The sequence below is a fragment of the Sapajus apella genome, unplaced genomic scaffold, assembly GCF_009761245.1.
Source record: "Sapajus apella isolate SASKATOON/1434 unplaced genomic scaffold, GSC_monkey_1.0 scaffold23, whole genome shotgun sequence".
Classification (NCBI taxonomy): Eukaryota; Metazoa; Chordata; class Mammalia; order Primates; family Cebidae; genus Sapajus; species Sapajus apella.
In genome coordinates, this window is record NW_022436963.1 from 775023 (window position 1) to 792038 (window position 17016).

General features: G+C 54.9%; 2 protein-coding genes across 2 annotated transcripts; one reads left to right on the forward strand and one right to left on the reverse strand.

The window, feature by feature from the left end:
- Positions 1-1371: 1371 nt before the first annotated feature.
- On the reverse strand, positions 1372-5141 carry CCDC71 (coiled-coil domain containing 71). Its single transcript, XM_032289814.1, has 2 exons — positions 5059-5141; positions 1372-3081 (listed from the first exon to the last, which is right to left on the reverse strand). Exon 2 carries the CDS (start codon positions 3027-3029, stop codon positions 1653-1655), a length of 1377 nt encoding a protein of 458 aa, XP_032145705.1. The 5' UTR covers positions 3030-3081; positions 5059-5141; the 3' UTR covers positions 1372-1652.
- Positions 5142-11390: 6249 nt separating this feature from the next.
- Positions 11391-16303, forward strand: KLHDC8B (kelch domain containing 8B). The gene is made up of 6 exons (XM_032289815.1): positions 11391-11472; positions 12429-12938; positions 14053-14217; positions 14558-14782; positions 14878-14979; positions 15422-16303. Exons 2-6 carry the CDS (start codon positions 12563-12565, stop codon positions 15616-15618), a joined length of 1065 nt encoding a protein of 354 aa, XP_032145706.1. The 5' UTR covers positions 11391-11472; positions 12429-12562; the 3' UTR covers positions 15619-16303.
- Positions 16304-17016: the final 713 nt, after the last annotated feature.

Sequence of the window (17016 nt, forward strand, 5' to 3'; positions counted from 1 at the left end):
TGGTCATGAACCCTGATTTCTCCTTCCCCACTGGCTGGCTGTCTTGGAAATAGCTGACCCCTCACCCACTGGTGGCAGCAGCAGCAGAACTGGAAGTGGGGGGCCCAACCCAGCTGGGAGTCCTGGGCGCTGGAATCAGGCCTGAGAGGGAAGACGCTTAGTGAGCCCCAAGCTGGGCTCCCCTGAGGAGCTGAGTGTGGCTCTCAGGTCATTTCCCAAATTCACATCATAAACGAAGGAGTCGTCAGAGGCAAGTAGCATGCAGGGTTGTGGGGTGACAGCACAGCTGGGAGCAAGGTCCCAGAGCTTGGGAAACCGAGGACACACCCAGGGAAAGCATGTCAATAGCAGTCACAAGATGCAGAAGGGGCAGGAGGGCACTAAGAAGCACACAGCTTCTCCACAGGTCCACTGCCCAGGGTGGCTAGCAGCTTGTGGGGCCCACACAAATCCAGACACAGAAAACCTCTCTCACTCAAATGATGCCCCTATCCCAGGGAGGGGAATCTGTGCCCTCCCTGCCCACCCCAGCCACTGCCATTCAGCCTGGGCAGCCAGTGATGGACTTTAGATGGGCAAGACAGTCACCTCCTTCAGGTCCCAGAGCCCAGTTCCCCCTCTAAAGCAGGACGGGTGACAATGTATTTTAACCCATGTTGGAGGGCATGTTGAGGCTGGACCTGGTAGTAGAGTGAGCACTTCAAATCCAGGCAGAAAGCACTGCTAATGAGGCAGTCAGAAAAACCCCACCCAACTTTGGTCATTGAGGGAAGGCTCTGTGGTCCTGACTCAACCCCCAGTACCTTGCCACCAATCGACATTGAGGAGTTACTCTTTCCCAGGAGAGCAGAGGGGGAGAGGCACCTCAATTCTTTTAGGCCTGGTCCCACACCAGAAAAGCCCAGGCCAAGCTGCAAGATTTTAGCCAGGCTGTCTGCCTGGCCCCTAGGGGGCTGTCTGCCTGGCCCCTAGGGAGAAGTACCACAGAGGCTCCATTTCAGTGCCTAAAAACCCACCAGCTGCAAGATTCCCCATGGAACTGCCTACTGTGTGGGGCATGACTGGATTACAAACCAGAGCAGCCTCAAAGGGAAGTGTCTTACTCCACAGTGGCTCTGCTCCTGCCTTCAGGGGATGACTCTCACACAACCACAGAAGCCAATTTCCCCTCCTCTCTCCAGAGGGGCCCAGAAATAGGGCTACCTATTTCTGGGATCACTTTCCTTGTATCTTCAAACTGGCCAATTTTCCCTTCTCTCTCCAGAGGGGCCCAGGAGCTGCCTATTTCTGGGACCACTTTCCCTATATCTTCAAACTGGCTCACCGGCAGCCACGTACACAAAAAAGACCATGGAGGGTGGGCAGGGAGACTGGAAGGTGGAAAGGTATAAAACGTGATAGATGGAACAGTGGACATACAACTTGAGTAACAAGTCACAGTGCATCGCGCCATGAAAACATCCCTCCCGCCCACCCACCCCACCCCGCCCCACCCACATCCTCCAGTTTCTAAAAGGAGGCTGGTGGTCACCAGGGCCCTGGACAGGTACCCGGAGTCCTCAAGATTGTGGAGTCCATGGGCATAGCACACTGTGCCACTGGTCACATAGACAGCTGGGCTCAGTTTCCCCAAACATTGCTTTGTGAAGGAATCAGAGTGCTGAATATGGCAGCAACGGCTGGAGCCGTATTACAGGAGACAGGTTCACACGGAGAATCCGCTGAGCCCGCTGCCGCACCTCATCATCCGAGGACCGCCTATCTACCTTTATGGCACGGAACTTTAGCAGCTTTGCTGTTCCAGGCCCTAGCCATGCCTTAGGAGATCCGGGCCCAAGTCGTGTTCTCTTCTTGGGAGGAAGATCTTTTGCCTCCTCAGCCCTTTTTCTCTTCTGTCCAACAGTCTCAGGGTGGCTTTTCTGGCCCTTCCTTGTAGTTCTGGCCTGAGCAGACCCCTTTGGCCTGCCCCTGCCCCTGGGCTGGGTCTGAGCCACCTTGGCCTGTGCTGCCTTGGGTTTAGCCTTGGCCCGTGCTGCCATGGCTTTGGCCTTGGCCCTGACTCGTGCTGCCTTGGCTTTGGTCTTGGCCTTGACCAGTGCTGCCTTGGCCCTGGCCTGGGCCTTGGCAGCCTTGGCCTGTGTTCGTGCCACCTTGGCTTGGCCATGAGCAGCTTTGGCCAGTGTTCGAGCTGCCTTGGTGCCCAGGGCAGAGCCCCCTTTCATTCGCCGGACACTGAGGGACCCAGTGGCTCTGCTGGTTTTGCTCTGGGGCCCAGAGCCTTGTCGGGGTCCAGCCCCAGGACCTTTGCGAGTCAGACACTTAGGGCCCTTGCTTGTGTTTTTTCTGGGAGCTTTGGGCCAGGGGTTCCCTGGACCCTTCCCTGAACTTTTCCGCAGTTTCAGAGGAGAGTCTGCAAGTGAGAGTTGCAGTGACTGTGCCTTGTGCTTGGCACCCAAGCAGGGCATGGGAGTCTTGAGTGGAACCAGGGCCTCAAGGACAACAGAGAGCCGCATGGCAGGGTAGACACCTGGATAAAGGTGGGTAGGGAAGCCCACTGCTGCACCCCGGGCATGGCTGGCACTTGATTGCTTCAGAGAGCTCAGCAGCAGGTTGGTGGTAGCATGCTTGGCAAGGGCTGGTGTGGATGCTTTGGCCAGCCTGCCAGATAGCGGCATGGGAAGCAGTGTGGCCCGACCAGCGGGCAACCGCATGGCAGTTCGGGGAGCACTGGCTGGAGGTGATGTGGCAGTTGGGTTGGGGGCACGAGCTTGCAGTTTCGTCTGGCTTGGGGGATTAGCTGTGCATGAACTATAGCCATAGACATCACCACTGCGCAGAATGGTAGGTTGGAAGCCATCATCTCGCAGGCCCTGCAGGAAGGCCACAAGCTGGGCCTCTGTGGCACTGAGATCCTGGCTCATGGGATTAAAGACAAGCAGCGCCTCTTCCAGGGCCTTCTTCCCTGCCGTGGAGATGCGTGACCAGGAGTGCACAGCTTTTTCCTCCACATGCTGAACCACCACACTCATGGCATTAGGCACTGCAGATCTGCCTGGGTATCCGCAAACCAGCACTTGGCACCTCCAAGACAAGAGGAAAAGAGTCAATAAGAATGGCACCAAGACAGGGAGCCAGAACATGTAGACAGGTCAATCAGTGCCCCAATCTCCATGACATTAAGGAATCTGGGCAGAGTGAGATCGTTCCTGTTGTAAAACCTTAGTTTCCTGACCCTCTACCATGCTGGGGTGGGAGGATTGGGTATGGGTCAGGCTTCTTCAAGATATATGCTCAGAAACACCTCAGAGCCATCAAACTGCTGCTGGGTCCCTGAAAAGATTTGAGACTGGTACATTTTAATTAAACTCTGTATTTTCTGAGGCCAGAAACCTAGAATTACTCAGCTCTGGGATACACAGGAAATATCCCTGTCCACAAGGAACCCATTAAGATTCTTGGGAGTGAATGTTGGCACCCAGCTCAGTTTCCCAATGGGTAGGGAAGGATTCCTGGGAGAGGCAACACCTAGCTAGGATACGAGTGATGAATGAAAAAGGACCAGATGGAAATGGAGCAAAAAGGAGAATAGCTAATGCAATGGCTCGTAAGTGAAAAAGAGTTAGGCACACTTGGTGTGGGATCTGGGGTCTAGGTGGAAAAACAGGCGAGGATAGAACAACATAGAGCCTTGAATGTTAGCCAAAGGGCCCAGGCTTACACCCACTACCCATGCCCATCTGTTTCTCCAGCTGCTGTTGTTCAGGTGTAGAGCTGGAGTGGGGTGGGAGAATTTCCCTGCCCACCAGAAGTTCTGTTTTCAGAGTCTCCAAACAGGCTACTCAGCAACCCATTTTCTAGCTCCAGAGGCACGGAGACCAAATCCAGGGAAAGAGTCAGAGTTTCTTCAACAAACTAAAACGCTGATGAGTCGCAGGTGCTAATGACATCTCTCTAGGCGACCAGGAAAACAGGGGACCAGGCTGCCAGACCAAGAACCCAAGGTCTAAGGGCAGTAGGAGCCAAAGGCTGCACGTAGGATGGTGATTCCAGGGGACATTAGCGGTATGAACTGTCCTACCTAAGACTTGGAAGGTCACAGACCTCAGTACAGCACAGATGGAGGTGACTAAGAACACCCAACTAGTCCCAGACTTCTTTGAAGAAGCTGTGGCCATCAATCATAACTAACATCTACTACCCAACCCAACACCGAGGGCTCCCAGAAGCAGGAGGCAGCTCCCCAGCAGCACCAGAGCATTAAAAGATCAGCCAGGATCAGGCAGGTCCCTGGGGCCATGAGGCCTGTCTGTGTAGTTTCTTCCCACCGCTCTAATGCAGCAGATGAAGTCTTCAGAATACCCTGGAGGAAATGCCCTGGGGCTTTGTTTGGAAACATTCTTGGATCCTCAGGTGTCTTGGGCACTTCCCCTCCCCAGAGACTGTTCTCCAAGCACAATCCTTGCAGGTAACTTTAGTTCTTTATTAATTTTTTTTGAGGGGGTGTAGTTCCCAGAGCTGTGAACTGTAGAATAGAGAGGGACCTATTTCCCACCCTCACACACCCCAGACGCCAAGTATTTGGGGTGACTTGGGGGTTCTTCCAACCAGGTTAGGCTGGGCTCTTGGGAGGGGTTTTCTGGGCCTTCGAGAAGCTTCGGAAACAGAGACTGCTCCCGGCCCCCGACTTCCCTTCACATGTGCCCCTGGGGGAGCGCAGGGGAAGTCGACGGAAGCTAGGGGGTGGGAGAGGCGCCATACAGGCGGACCAGGAGCAGGGGCATACAGGGGCCCTCAGGCTGGGAGTGTGCGTCCTTAGGGCGCAAACCGCGAGGCGGGGGTCACGGAGGCAGCGAAATGTACAGGGTGAACGGTGCTAGCCCGACCGGGACCGCGCAGTCCCAGGGTGGGGTCGCAAGGCGCAGGGTGGGGGTGGGGTGGGCGTCTCGGCCAGGCCGGCGGAGGACGCGGGTCCGGGAAGAGTCAGCCGCTTGCCTGTCTGCCCTGCCGCCTCGCGGGCCGCCCCTCCGCGGCGCGGCTAGGCCCGCGGCTCCAACCTACCGGCGCCGCCACGGGGACCCAAGACGCGCCTCTGCGCCGCCTCCGCTGCTCCAACATGGCCGCCCGCTGCGCGCCGGAAGTGCACTGCGGTTCCGCTTCCGGGACCCAGCCCGCCCTAGTGACCCTTGAACCCCGAGACCCCATTTCCCCACAAAGTCTGGGGGCGGAGCAGATTGGGTACCAAGGAGGACTGCCTGGAGGTGGTGGCCGCGGTGACCTCTCCAAACCCGTTAGGTCCTGTGCAGAAGTCTGAAAAATAGAGGTGCCTTCTGAAGCGGCCCCAGGCTAGGACTTAATGGAGCCTCGCTAAGACTGGATTAGGGGTCATCTGACACCTTTTCTGAGGGGACCTGGTGGTGCATTGACATCTAGGAGGGGCTCCTGGCAAGGTTTAGGCCATCTTCCACCCTCTGATCTTCCTTTATCCACTGACAAGGCCCAGTTCAGTTCCAGACAGCTGACCAGGGGGTCAAAGAGGAGTGCCTCCTGACAGGGAGTCTTAGGGGAACTCCTTTGTTTTACAGTAAGGGTATCTCCTCTGAGGAGAGCAGGCCTTCCTCTCTTCCTGAGAATAGGACCCATAGCGCATGACATGAAAGGCTGGTGTGCACGTGATCACAAATGCTGCATGCAAGCCCAAATGCACATCGAGTCTGGGAGCTCCAGTATACCACTGTGGCCCTGAGTGTACTTGCCCAGGCATGTGGGGACAGGTGTAGCAAGGAGACACTGGCCCAGCCTCAGCCCCTCAATGGCAGGGAGTTCTGCCTCCAGCCTTAACACTGCCCAGAACCCCTTTCCTTTTGCCCAGGAGTCTGGGACCTCGGTCTTTTTACCTGTGCCCTTGGGCTAGTCCAGGGGTGGTGGTTATAGGACCCACTGCACAAGCAGCACCAGATTAGAGAACACAGGTCAAAATCAACCCTAGCGGTCTGTGACTTCAATGAGAGGTAGAATGGTCTCCACAGCTCTGACTAAAGTTCCCATTAGTCAGAGGTTCCCAAGTCCAGGTTGGGAGCCATCCTCGGAGCCCGGGTTTCATAGATGAGGTAACGAGGGCATTTGCACTGTGTCAGAGCCTGAGCCAGGAAGCAGAAATACTATTACAACTCTTGGACCCTGACCCTTGCAGTGGTACCTTATTTGGTAGTTGGAGTCAGGTGGAAGCCTATTGGCAATCACAAGAGGGTGGTGGGATGCTTCATTTAGGGACTGGATACTAGCCCTTCTTCCTGCCCATGTGACCCCAGGATCCTCTGGTTGCTCTGTAGTTCCCATGCTTATACAGAAGAGTCCAGGCACTCCTAAAGACAAGTGCCTACTCCACCTAGCAGTGCCATAGGCCTCACCTTAGCTTCCCAGGGCCTTGGCACTGATGGTGAGGTTCTCAGTGCCTTTAAGTATAGCCAAGGTATCCAGCAGGAATTGCAAAATCTCCTGTTCCTCTGGGGTCAGTTCTTCTAGCCTTTTGTCCTGATACAGAGAAGGGAAAAATGGGGTCCCAAGGGCCAGGGTCTCATGGGGTGCAGTCAGGAAGCCCCACCTTGGTTATCCCAGTCCCCAACTGTGGGTAAGTCCCATCTCTGGCCCTGTCCATGGTTGAAGATTGATTGTTCACTCTCAGGACCGATTTAACCAGTTGTCTTTTACAGCTTCTTCAAAGCCAGCAGTGTTGGCCTCCTGTGTGCAGATGAGCTGTAGGGTCCAGCCCTACAGGGTTCTGTGAACCCTTCCGTGCTGGTGCGGAGATGAGAAATTGTAGAAATAAAAGACACAAGACACAGAGATAGAGAAAAGAGAGTTTAGGCCCGGGGGTCCACCCTTTGGTTAGCAGTCCAGCAGTGGCCCCCAGTGTCTGCACACTCTGACTTTTATTGAGTTGCAAATCTGGGGGCAGGGTAGATAGGGCGTGGCAGTGATAGGGTCAAGTATATCATGTGTCATGCAGACAGGGGTCAGGAATTTTCAGCAGCTGAGATGAGGTAAGGGGCATAATGCGTCAGCACTTTTTCCATACTTGTCACAAAGACATTAAGAGTTACATTACTTTTACTGATTAATTCTTTTTTTTTTGGGGACGGAGTTTCGCTCTTGTTACCCTGGCTGGAGTGCAATGGTGCGATCTCGGCTCACCGCAACCTCCGCCTCCTGGGTTCAGGCAATTCTCCTGCCTCAGCCTCCTGAGTAGCTGGGATTACAGGCATGCATCACCATGCCCAGCTAATTTTTTGTATTTTTAGTAGAGACGGGGTTTCACCATGTTGACCAGGATGGTCTCGATCTCTTGACCTCGTGATCCACCCGCCTCGGCCTCCCAAAGTGCTGGGATTACAGGCTTGAGCCACCGCGCCCGGCCCCTGATTAATTCTTACAAGAAAGAAGGAACCAGGTGGAGAAGCGGATCATAAGATTGACATGGAACGTGACCACTGAAGCACAGCATCGCATAGAGACAATTAAGCCCCTGGATGTCTGCAGGCCTACTGGACAGCGTCAGGCCTACCATAAGAGCTTGGAGAAGTGGAGTTTTCTCCTAACTCCTCCGAGGAAGGAGACATCTCAGCTATTTTGGATGTCTCCTTCCCTAGCTGGCTAAACAGTGGGCGCTTTTGCCGCTTAGCCAAGGCACCCTCCAGCAGCCCGTATGAGGGTGTGACAGAGGGCTTAAAGCGTCTTGCCTTAGAGTCATTCATTTCACAATGTCGCCCCAGGTTCACACTTCCAACCTGAGAGGCATTAGTAAAAGAATTAAGATCACCTATGAATAACTAATAAATACTAATTTCTAGTTACTTTCTTCTTCATTATTTATATGGAGATAAGCTGAGGCTTTTGGCTCCAGCATCAGCACTTATGGGATCTCCCTTCTACAGTGAGCCATGATTGTGCAAACAGAAACCCCTTCCATGGAGAGTGAGAGCCCATCCTCCAGGGATGGCACCAGTGTGGGCATATCCAGACCCCTCTCTGGTGATGTTCAGCTCAGAAGTTAGGGCAAATGGAGAACCAGGAAGGGTAGATTCATCCTCTGGCTGTGTTGTGTCCCTTCTAGACATGAGAACTGGGGAAATGATAGAGATAGGGCTAAGGATCATGGGGTACCTGGCTCCATTCGGGGGTGGTGGGGGTGAACTTTTTGCCTCCTGGTGCCAAGTATGCCCTAGATGGAATTCTTTGGGAGCACTCATCAGAGTGCAGTCTGACTTTACTTGGACTCTAGTGGATGCTGAGCCTACAGGCATAACTGGGATCAGACAGGATGAGATGGAAAAGAACACAGGGTGATCATAGGATCCAGACAGGATGAGATGGAAAAGAACACAGGGTGATCATGGGATCCAGACAGGATGAGATGGAAAAGAACACAGGGTGATCATAGGATCCAGACAGGATGAGATGGAAAAGAACACAGGGTGATCATAGGATCCAATCATTGCTTTCCATTTGGTAACTTATATGGTTCCTCTTCTTCTTCTTCTTTTTTTTTGAGACAGAGTCTCACATTGTCTCTCAGGCTGTAGTGCAGTGGTTCAATCTCAGCTCACTGCAATCTCCACCTTCTGGGTTCAAGCAATTCTCCTGCCTCAGCCTCCCAAGTAGCTGGGACTACAAGCATGCACCACCACGTCCAGCTAATTTTTTTTTTTTTTTTGTATTTTTAGTAGAGATGGGGTTTCACCATGTTGGCCAGGATGGTCTCGATCTCCTGACCTCATGATCCACCCACCTTAGCCTCCCAAAGTGCTGGGATTACAGGCATGAGCCACCGCGCTCAGACTGTTTTTTTTTTTTTTGAGATGGAGTCTCACTCTGTTGCCCAGGCTGGAGTGCAGTGGCGCGATCTCAGCTCACTGCAACCTCCACCTCCTGGGCTCAAGTGTTTCTCCTACCTCAGCCTCCGGAGTAGCTGGGACTACAGGCACTCACCACCATGCCTGGCTAATTTTTGTATTTTTAGTAGAGGTGGGGTTTCACCATGTTGGCCCGGCTGGTCTCGAGCTCCTGGCCTCAAATGATCCACAACCTTGGTCTCCCAAACTGCTGGAATTGTAGGCATGAGTCATCATGCCTGGCCAATTTTTTGTAATTTTAGTAGAGCCAAGGTTTCACCATGTCAGTCAGGCTGGTCTTGAACTCCTAACCTCAGGTGACCTGCCCTCCTCAGCCTCCCAAAATGCTAGTATTACAGGTGTGAGCCACCCCCTTCCCCAGCCTTATATGGTTCTCCATGGATCCTGGACCCACCTCTATCTGAGCAGAGAGACCTGTTGGAGATCTAGATGTGAATGAAGGCATAGCCTGGAAGGGATTACCCCAAGAGAAAATATGTGTGCCAGGGAGAAAAGCCAGGGTTGAATCTTGAGGAGCCAATTCCTGGTGATGGAGAAGAAGCAGAGCCTAGAAAAGATTCTGAGAGGCAGGACAAGCAGCAGGAGGAAGTTGAGGTCACAAGGGGCAAAACTTTGACGATGCTAGCAAGATTTAATTAAGTACCAAGGACCACAGGCAGATAAAGTTTTAGCTATATGGTATTTCATGATGACTTTTTCAAGAGCAGTTTTGGGGAAGGAGTGGCAGCACACTGAGGTGGCAAGTAACAAGGATATGGAGCTTGTGGGGACAAATGGCTTCAAGAATTTGACTGGAGGGTAGGAAGGGGAGACAAGAGGGCCTTGGGGTGTTGGGAGGTATCTAAAGGCAAGTGGCTTGTAAGTGCTTAATTGCAGGAAAGGAGGAGGAAGGAGCTTGGAAAGGGAACAGCAGCAAATGTGAAGGGGTCTGCAGGGCAGTGTGAGCCTCCTGGAAACCTATCGGCAATCACAAGAGGGTAGCACCAGGGCTCCAAGTGAGGGCACTGAAAAGCAAGTCCAAGGTGAAGTGGGACAAGGAAGGTCGAGGCCTTCAAGTCAGGGTCTGTGCAGTCTGTAACAAGCCTTGGCACCACCATTTCTGTGCAGGCCCTCTGAATCCAACTGACAGCCCCTGAAAGGGGCAAAGGCTCTCTTCCCCGGTCGTGGGGAAGGGTCTACCCGTAGACTTCTGGGAAGGCCAGATACGAGGTAGGCCAGGGAGTTAATAGGTAATGCCCCCAAACAGCTCTCAACCCATGACTAATGGAGATTTGAAAATGAGTACCTCAGCTCCCCTTGCTCTTGGGGGCAGCAATAATGTAAGGCCTATGTTCTACTCTGGCTCCCAGAATTCCCAGCAGGATTTGGTCCCAGTTGCCCACAGAGGTAGCTTGCTTGATGACACTTCCTTTATTGGCTGCTTTCCTTGTCTCCTTGCCACTGCTGGTGTTTCTTGGCCTCACCTCCCATACTAACTATATGCATGTATATCTTTGTTTCCAGGTCTGCTTTGGGGAAACTAAGACAAGCACTGCCCATGACAGGGGAACAAAGCAGTGAGCAGACACAGACAACTGCAAGGATCTCTTCCCACAGGTACCACTGACCTGTACAAATAGGCCCCCAGCTTGAAGACTCAGCTAACACTCTGAATGCTCAGAAAATAGGCAGGGCCAAGATCTGGGCCTGAGGTAGGTGGGCCTGTCACACAATTTTGCTCTTGCTTGACCCCAGAGTTGGTTAGAGACAAGCCCAGGATCCTAAAGATGGCTAGTTATAATGCGCCTTGGGTCCTGAAGTAGCCCAGGTCTCAGGCCCTATAGGATAAGGCCAGAGTGACCCACTTGGGAGGTCCCCTGGCCTTTGACTCTTCTAGCACATCCTCTGCTCAGTGTCACTCCCTTCAAGAATTCTCCCCACCCAGGTTTGTAGAACGGCCAGTACCTTCTGTCCCTCTACCCCTGCTAGCCTCAGTGTACACTGTAAGACCTATTCCTGCTTTATGCCATGATAAGGGCGACCCAGGCTGTCCCAAGGCAGAGGCCCAGGCCATGCCCTCAGTGGCCTCCAGGGGGCGCCGCCACGAAGCCTGACATTGGGCTCCCGGGAGCTCAGCGGAGGTGGGGCTGGCGCCGGCCGCACAAGCCCTCGGGTTCGCCTGGTCTGCTCTACAGTCTGCGTCCCCCAGGGTGGGTCCGGCTCCGAACTGCCCCTTGCCATACACGTGTTGTGTCGCTCGCCGCTGCCTAATTTCTACTCCTGCCCGAGGTCGGACGCTAAATCCTGGCAGGCCCAGTGTCCACGTGTCCGTTTGTCTGTCCGTTTGAATGTGGCCATGGGTCGGCGCGCCCCACTCCAGCTGCGGCATGTGCAGGGTTAAGGCGGGAGGAGGTTTCCCTGAGTCGGAGGGGGAGGGGGCGAGGGGCGGACCTGGCCCAGCCCCGCCCCGCGCCGGAGCAGTGCCGGAGCCCCGCCGGAGCCCGATTTCAGCTCCAGCCAGATCCGGCGTCAGCGGAGGCGGAACGGCGGACCCCGTGCCCTGGCAGCTTCGGAGCATCGGCGGGTGAGTCCCGCGGGAACCACGCTCAGGGGAAGTTTGGGGCGCAGGGCGTAGAACCCCAAGCGCACTAGCCCAGACCCGCCCCCCGCATCCTTGAGCTGGAAGTTTGGGGCCAGGAGGCCCTCCTGCCTGGGGTCCAGGAGTGTAGCCCCCAAGAGAAAGGGGTGGCTGGAGAACTTGGGGATCTGCTGCGAGGGAACCCAGAAGTCCAGCTGCCATTCTTGCTGGAAACGCCCTGGACTCGGACCCTGGAGTCCTGTGGTCATGAGATTCCCCCAGCGGCCCCCCCACTCCTCTTCTGGACACCAGAGAATCTGGCTTCTGGGGGGTTTGGAATGGGCAAACCCCTGAGGGGAGACCGCCAGAGGAGAGTGTGGAACTGTGGTGTGCAGCCCTCCCCCTAGTCCGAAACACACCTGACTCTGGCCCTTTACTGGTGGGAATGCTTTAAATTAACCCTGTGGAATGGCCCCCAGGATGTTGTAAGGCTACTCTGGAATCTGACCCCTGACAGCAGGCATGGGTACCCCTTAGGCTGCCCAGAGCACTCTGAAAGCCAGTAAGGGGAGGATACAGTAGGACTCCCCTCATGCAGAACTAGTGTGAGCCTTGTTGCGGGGAAAGAAAGGGGTCCAGGATGGAGAGTCCTGTTCTAGTCACCTTACTACTGCCTTCCTAGACCCAGATTTGATCCAGTTGCTGAGTGGTTAGGGTAGTGGGTGGGAAGGAGCCTTCATGCCCCCATGAGAAAGAGGAAAGCTTCCTGGGTACCTGGGGTCTGCCCTCCTTCCCACTCCAGGAGTGCCTCCACAGTGGTGTGCAAGCCAGAGGGGTTGGGTTCTCCCCATGCCTTTCCCACCAGTGATTTTGGGTCAGCTCTACCCTCAGCTACAGGCTGCTTATCTGTTTCCTGAGGGGCTGGTCAGTGGCCCTGACCCCTGTTTTCCCTCTCTCCTCAGGTGGAGGCAAGGTCCCTGGACTGGTCACATACCCCTTGTGGCCCTGGCAGAATCAAGATGAGGCCCTATCATGCCTCCCCAGTGAGGCCTACAGTCTGAGCAGACAGCATGGCCTGCCACTGGCAGTGAACACCATGTCTGCAGGAGGTGGCCGGGCCTTTGTTTGGCAGGTGTTCCCCCCTATGCCCACTTGCCGGGTCTATGGCACAGTGGCACACCAAGATGGGCACCTGCTGGTGTTGGGGGGTTGTGGCCAGGCTGGACTGCCCCTGGACACTGCTGAGACACTGGACATGGCCTCGCACACATGGCTGGCACTGGCACCCCTGCCCACTGCCCGGGCTGGCGCAGCTGCGGTGGTTCTGGGCAAGCAGGTGCTAGTGGTGGGTGGTGTGGATGAGGTCCAGAGCCCGGTAGCTGCTGTGGAGGCCTTCCTGATGGATGAGGGCCGCTGGGAGCGTCGAGCCACCCTCCCTCAAGCAGCCATGGGGGTTGCAACTGTCGAGAGAGGTGAGTGGCCTCCCAAGGAAGGCACTTCAGGTACCCTAACACCTTTTACTATTTGCTTAGTCCCTTGCCCTCAGAGACTGAACAAGAGCTGTAATTTTTACATGGGTGCCCAGGATGTGGCCTTGTCTCCTGTATCCTTTCCAACCTAGCTTTGAGCTAGGCTTTCAGCAGCCTTCTATTAACTGCCTTTTCTGACTAAGGTGGGAGGCAGAGCCCAAGCCGATCCCAGAAAGATGGGAGGCCCCAGCCATGTCCCTGCCCCACTCCTCATTTCTAAGAGATGGGGGTGGGATGACCTAATGACTTCCAGGGTTATAAATAGTCTGGGGTGGGGGACAGGAGTAGGGCCTTGGCTCAGAGCCTGGCAAGTGCTTAGACTTCCCCCACTAAACCCTTCCCACACAACAGAGAGCCTGATATGGACAAAGGCCAAGCTGACTTGGGGATGGTTGCCATGGAAGCCCCCAGCTGACTGGCCCATTACCCCAAGGCCCCCAGACATACCCCAGCTGACTCTGAGGGTTTAACAGAGGGCAAGAGCCTAAAATAGTGAAAGACTATGGCAGAGGTGAAAGAGGTGCCATAGTGAAAGAGGTGCCGGCAGGATCCCAGGGCAGAAGGCTTGTAGACAGTACCTTTGCCCAACAGACTCAAACCATTCCTCTCCCAACCCCATCTCTAACTCCAGCTGGTCCCTAAGCCCCCTCCCCAGACTGAGCTCTGTGCTAAGCAGATCCCCATGTTTCCCACCCTGGCTTAAGCCATCTTCCTCCCCCAGGGGAGTCCCCACCATGTGGCCTCCAGGTCTGACCACCAGCCCAGGCCAGCCCTGCTTGGATGCCAGACTCTGTTGCCATAGTGTCTCCAGGGAGACAGAGTCAGATTATAATTAGACCAGCTGCCTCCTGCTCTTTACTCAGAGGGGCCCTGACCAGAGAAGGAATCCCAGCTCCCCCAGCCCCCACACCAAGCAGGTAGTAGAGTGTCTGCTGCTGGGGAGGGATGCCATAAACACATGGGTCTCCAGCCACCCCCAGGCCTGACCAGGACAGCTGTCAGGGTGGGGTGCCCTGGCAGGCTGGGGTGCAGTCTGAACTACTCTTTTTCTATGCAGATGGTATGGTGTATGCTCTGGGGGGAATGGGCCCTGACACGGCCCCCCAGGCCCAGGTACGTGTGTATGAGCCCCGTCGGGATTGCTGGCTTTCGCTACCCTCCATGCCCACACCCTGCTATGGGGCCTCCACCTTCCTGCACGGGAACAAGATCTATGTCCTGGGTAAGGGCCTGGGGGATGTGGGAAAGGGGTTCAGAATCTAGAAATCCCCATCCTCATAGGTTGGCTGGGATAGAGATTGGGCTCAGTCCAGGATGGCAGAAGAAGAGAAGCTTTGTTGCGTTGATTCATGGCTGCTCTGAGGCTCTGACCCCTGGTGGCTCTGATGGAGTTGGAAAACCAAACCCCAATGCCTGAGGGCCTACAGTGTGGATGATCCATGTGCAAGTGTACACATAGCAGGATGTGTGGGAGGCTGGGGCAGGCAGATCAGCAACCTAGTGATCGAGGAGCCCACCAAGCCTCCTGGGCTCCTTCCCAGGTACCCCAATTCCATTGACAGGGGGCCGCCAGGGCAAGCTCCCTGTGACTGCTTTTGAAGCCTTTGATCTGGAGACCCGTACCTGGACCCGGCATCCAAGCCTACCCAGCCGTCGGGCCTTTGCTGGATGTGCCATGGCTGAAGGCAGTGTCTTTAGCCTGGGTGGCCTGCAGCAGCCTGGGCCCCATAACTTCTACTCTCGCCCACACTTTGTCAACACTGTGGAGATGTTTGACCTGGAGCATGGTGAGCAGTGGCTGTTGTGGGCCATCCTCTCACTCTGTATGGGATGGAGGGGCATAGTAGGTACATGAATAGAGTTGACCTCCCCTCTCCTGCAGGATCCTGGACCAAGCTGCCCCGCAGCCTGCGCATGAGGGATAAGAGGGCAGACTTTGTGGTTGGCTCCCTTGGGGGGCACATTGTGGCCATTGGGGGCCTTGGTAAGTCTCTGTGGGGCTGGGGAGAGGAGGGAGTTCCAAGACAGGAAAGAGTAGCCCTTAACATGTGTGCCACCTTCTGCCCATCTCCAGGCACTCCAGGGGTCAGGTCAGGGCTTTGTGAACTCTTTCCCCTATCTGTGAAGCAGGCAGGATGTGATCTGCCTGGCCCAGCACTCAGGGTATCCCTCAGTGACGGGGGGCTCTGTCAAGCACCAGCAAGGGTCTACAAGACAGCAGCAGGACAAATGACCACTGTATGCACACTCAAAAGGGCAAATAGAAACATGAATGAACAAATGATGAACACAGGCAATGAGGAGCAAGATAATGATAGCTCATCCTGGGATGATACCTACTGGGCTATTTTCTGGACTCAGGGAGAGGAAGGGCCTCGAGTCCCTATAGTATATGCCTCTCACAGCCTTCTCTCTCCTTCTTGTAGGAAACCAGCCATGTCCTCTGGGCTCTGTGGAGAGCTTTAGCCTTGTACGACGGCGCTGGGAGGCATTGCCTGCCATGCCCACTGCCCGCTGTTCCTGCTCTAGTCTGCAGGCTGGGCCCCGGTTGTTTGTTATTGGGGGTGTGGCCCAGGGCCCCAGTCAAGCCGTGGAGGCACTGTGTCTACATGATGGGGTCTGAAGGCCTGGTGAGATCTGTCCACTGGAGCAGCTCAGTGCCAGAGGCAGCTATTTCTATGGCTCCTTTTGCTGCTGAGGACACTCACTGTGGCTCTGTGGGATGAGAAAGGCATGGGGATGAGGACTTGAGACACTGGCTTGGGGCCTTGGGTTAGGGGAACCTTCGTCTTTAGTGCAGGCCACACATATGCTTACACCTACCTTTATCATCATTCGTTCATGAACCATGCCTAGCTCCATCCTTGCCCTGGGACCTACTAGGCCTTCCATCCAACTGGGAAATGGGGAGAAGGAAAGCTGGCGTCATGCTCTTCAGGATTAGTTCCTATCTGGAGTTGACCAGGCCCACCCCAGTTGCCATTCCTGAAAAATGCCAGGTGCCAGCCTGCCTTTAGGGTCCCGGTAGACCCAGGAGAGTTCAGAGAGGGTGGGGGACACAGAGAGTAGAAAGGATGTGGGAACTGCCAGAGGGCCAGAGCCCAGGAGTTCAAGCAGAGGAGTGCTGGCTTTGGGCCCTTTACACTGCTGGTTGTATGACCTTGAGCAAGTCACTTCACCTCTCTGTGCCTCAGCATCCTCATCTATAAATGGGGATCTCTGAAACCTTCTTACCCTACCTACCTCACAGGGCTGTTGTGAGGACCCAGGGAGTTTGGATGTGGAAGTAAAAGTGCTGCTAAAACCTAGTGTGTGGACCCTGGTATGAACTCCCTTCTTGCATCCACTGCTTCTGCCTTCCTTTGGGGGTCTCAATGCTCCTAAGAATGAGGGTCCAGAAGAAGCCTCTTGGATCTGGTCTGTGTTCCCAAAGTGATTTGGTGTATTAGTTTCATCTAAGCCTCAGCTTCTTTGGCAACATGTGATGACAGCTCCTCCTTACAGTCCTGGGGATTAGAGAGCACTAGGATAGTAAACAAGGGCTGTCATCACATGTCACCAAAGGATGGCAGGATAGGATGACAAGAGAAGTGCTCAGAAAACACCACAGGGTTAGGAAGACCTCCAGATCCAAGTTACAGAGTGTCTCCTCAGGATCTCGGCTCACCCTTCTTACAGGGAGGGGTGGTTCAGTGGGTTCTGTGGCCCAGGGCAGTCTCCTGTCTCAGCTGTGGGGCAGCCATTTCTTGGACAGGACTGTGTGGCCACCCAACAAACTCCTCAAAGGCAGCTGCCTCCTGAGAAAGCTGCCCACTCTTCCCTCTTCCAGCCTCTGCTGCCTACTAGTAGGGGTGTCTGGGATCTGCTTTCCCCACAGCTACACTGAGTACTTGGCCTGCCTCCCCAGTGAGCCTTTCATTCTAGGGTGAAGCACCTAGGAAGTCAGTGGCCTGCAGTATATTTGCACATTTTCTGGCAAGCTGGCAGAGGAAACCAACACAGAGATGCCTCTGTTTGGGGG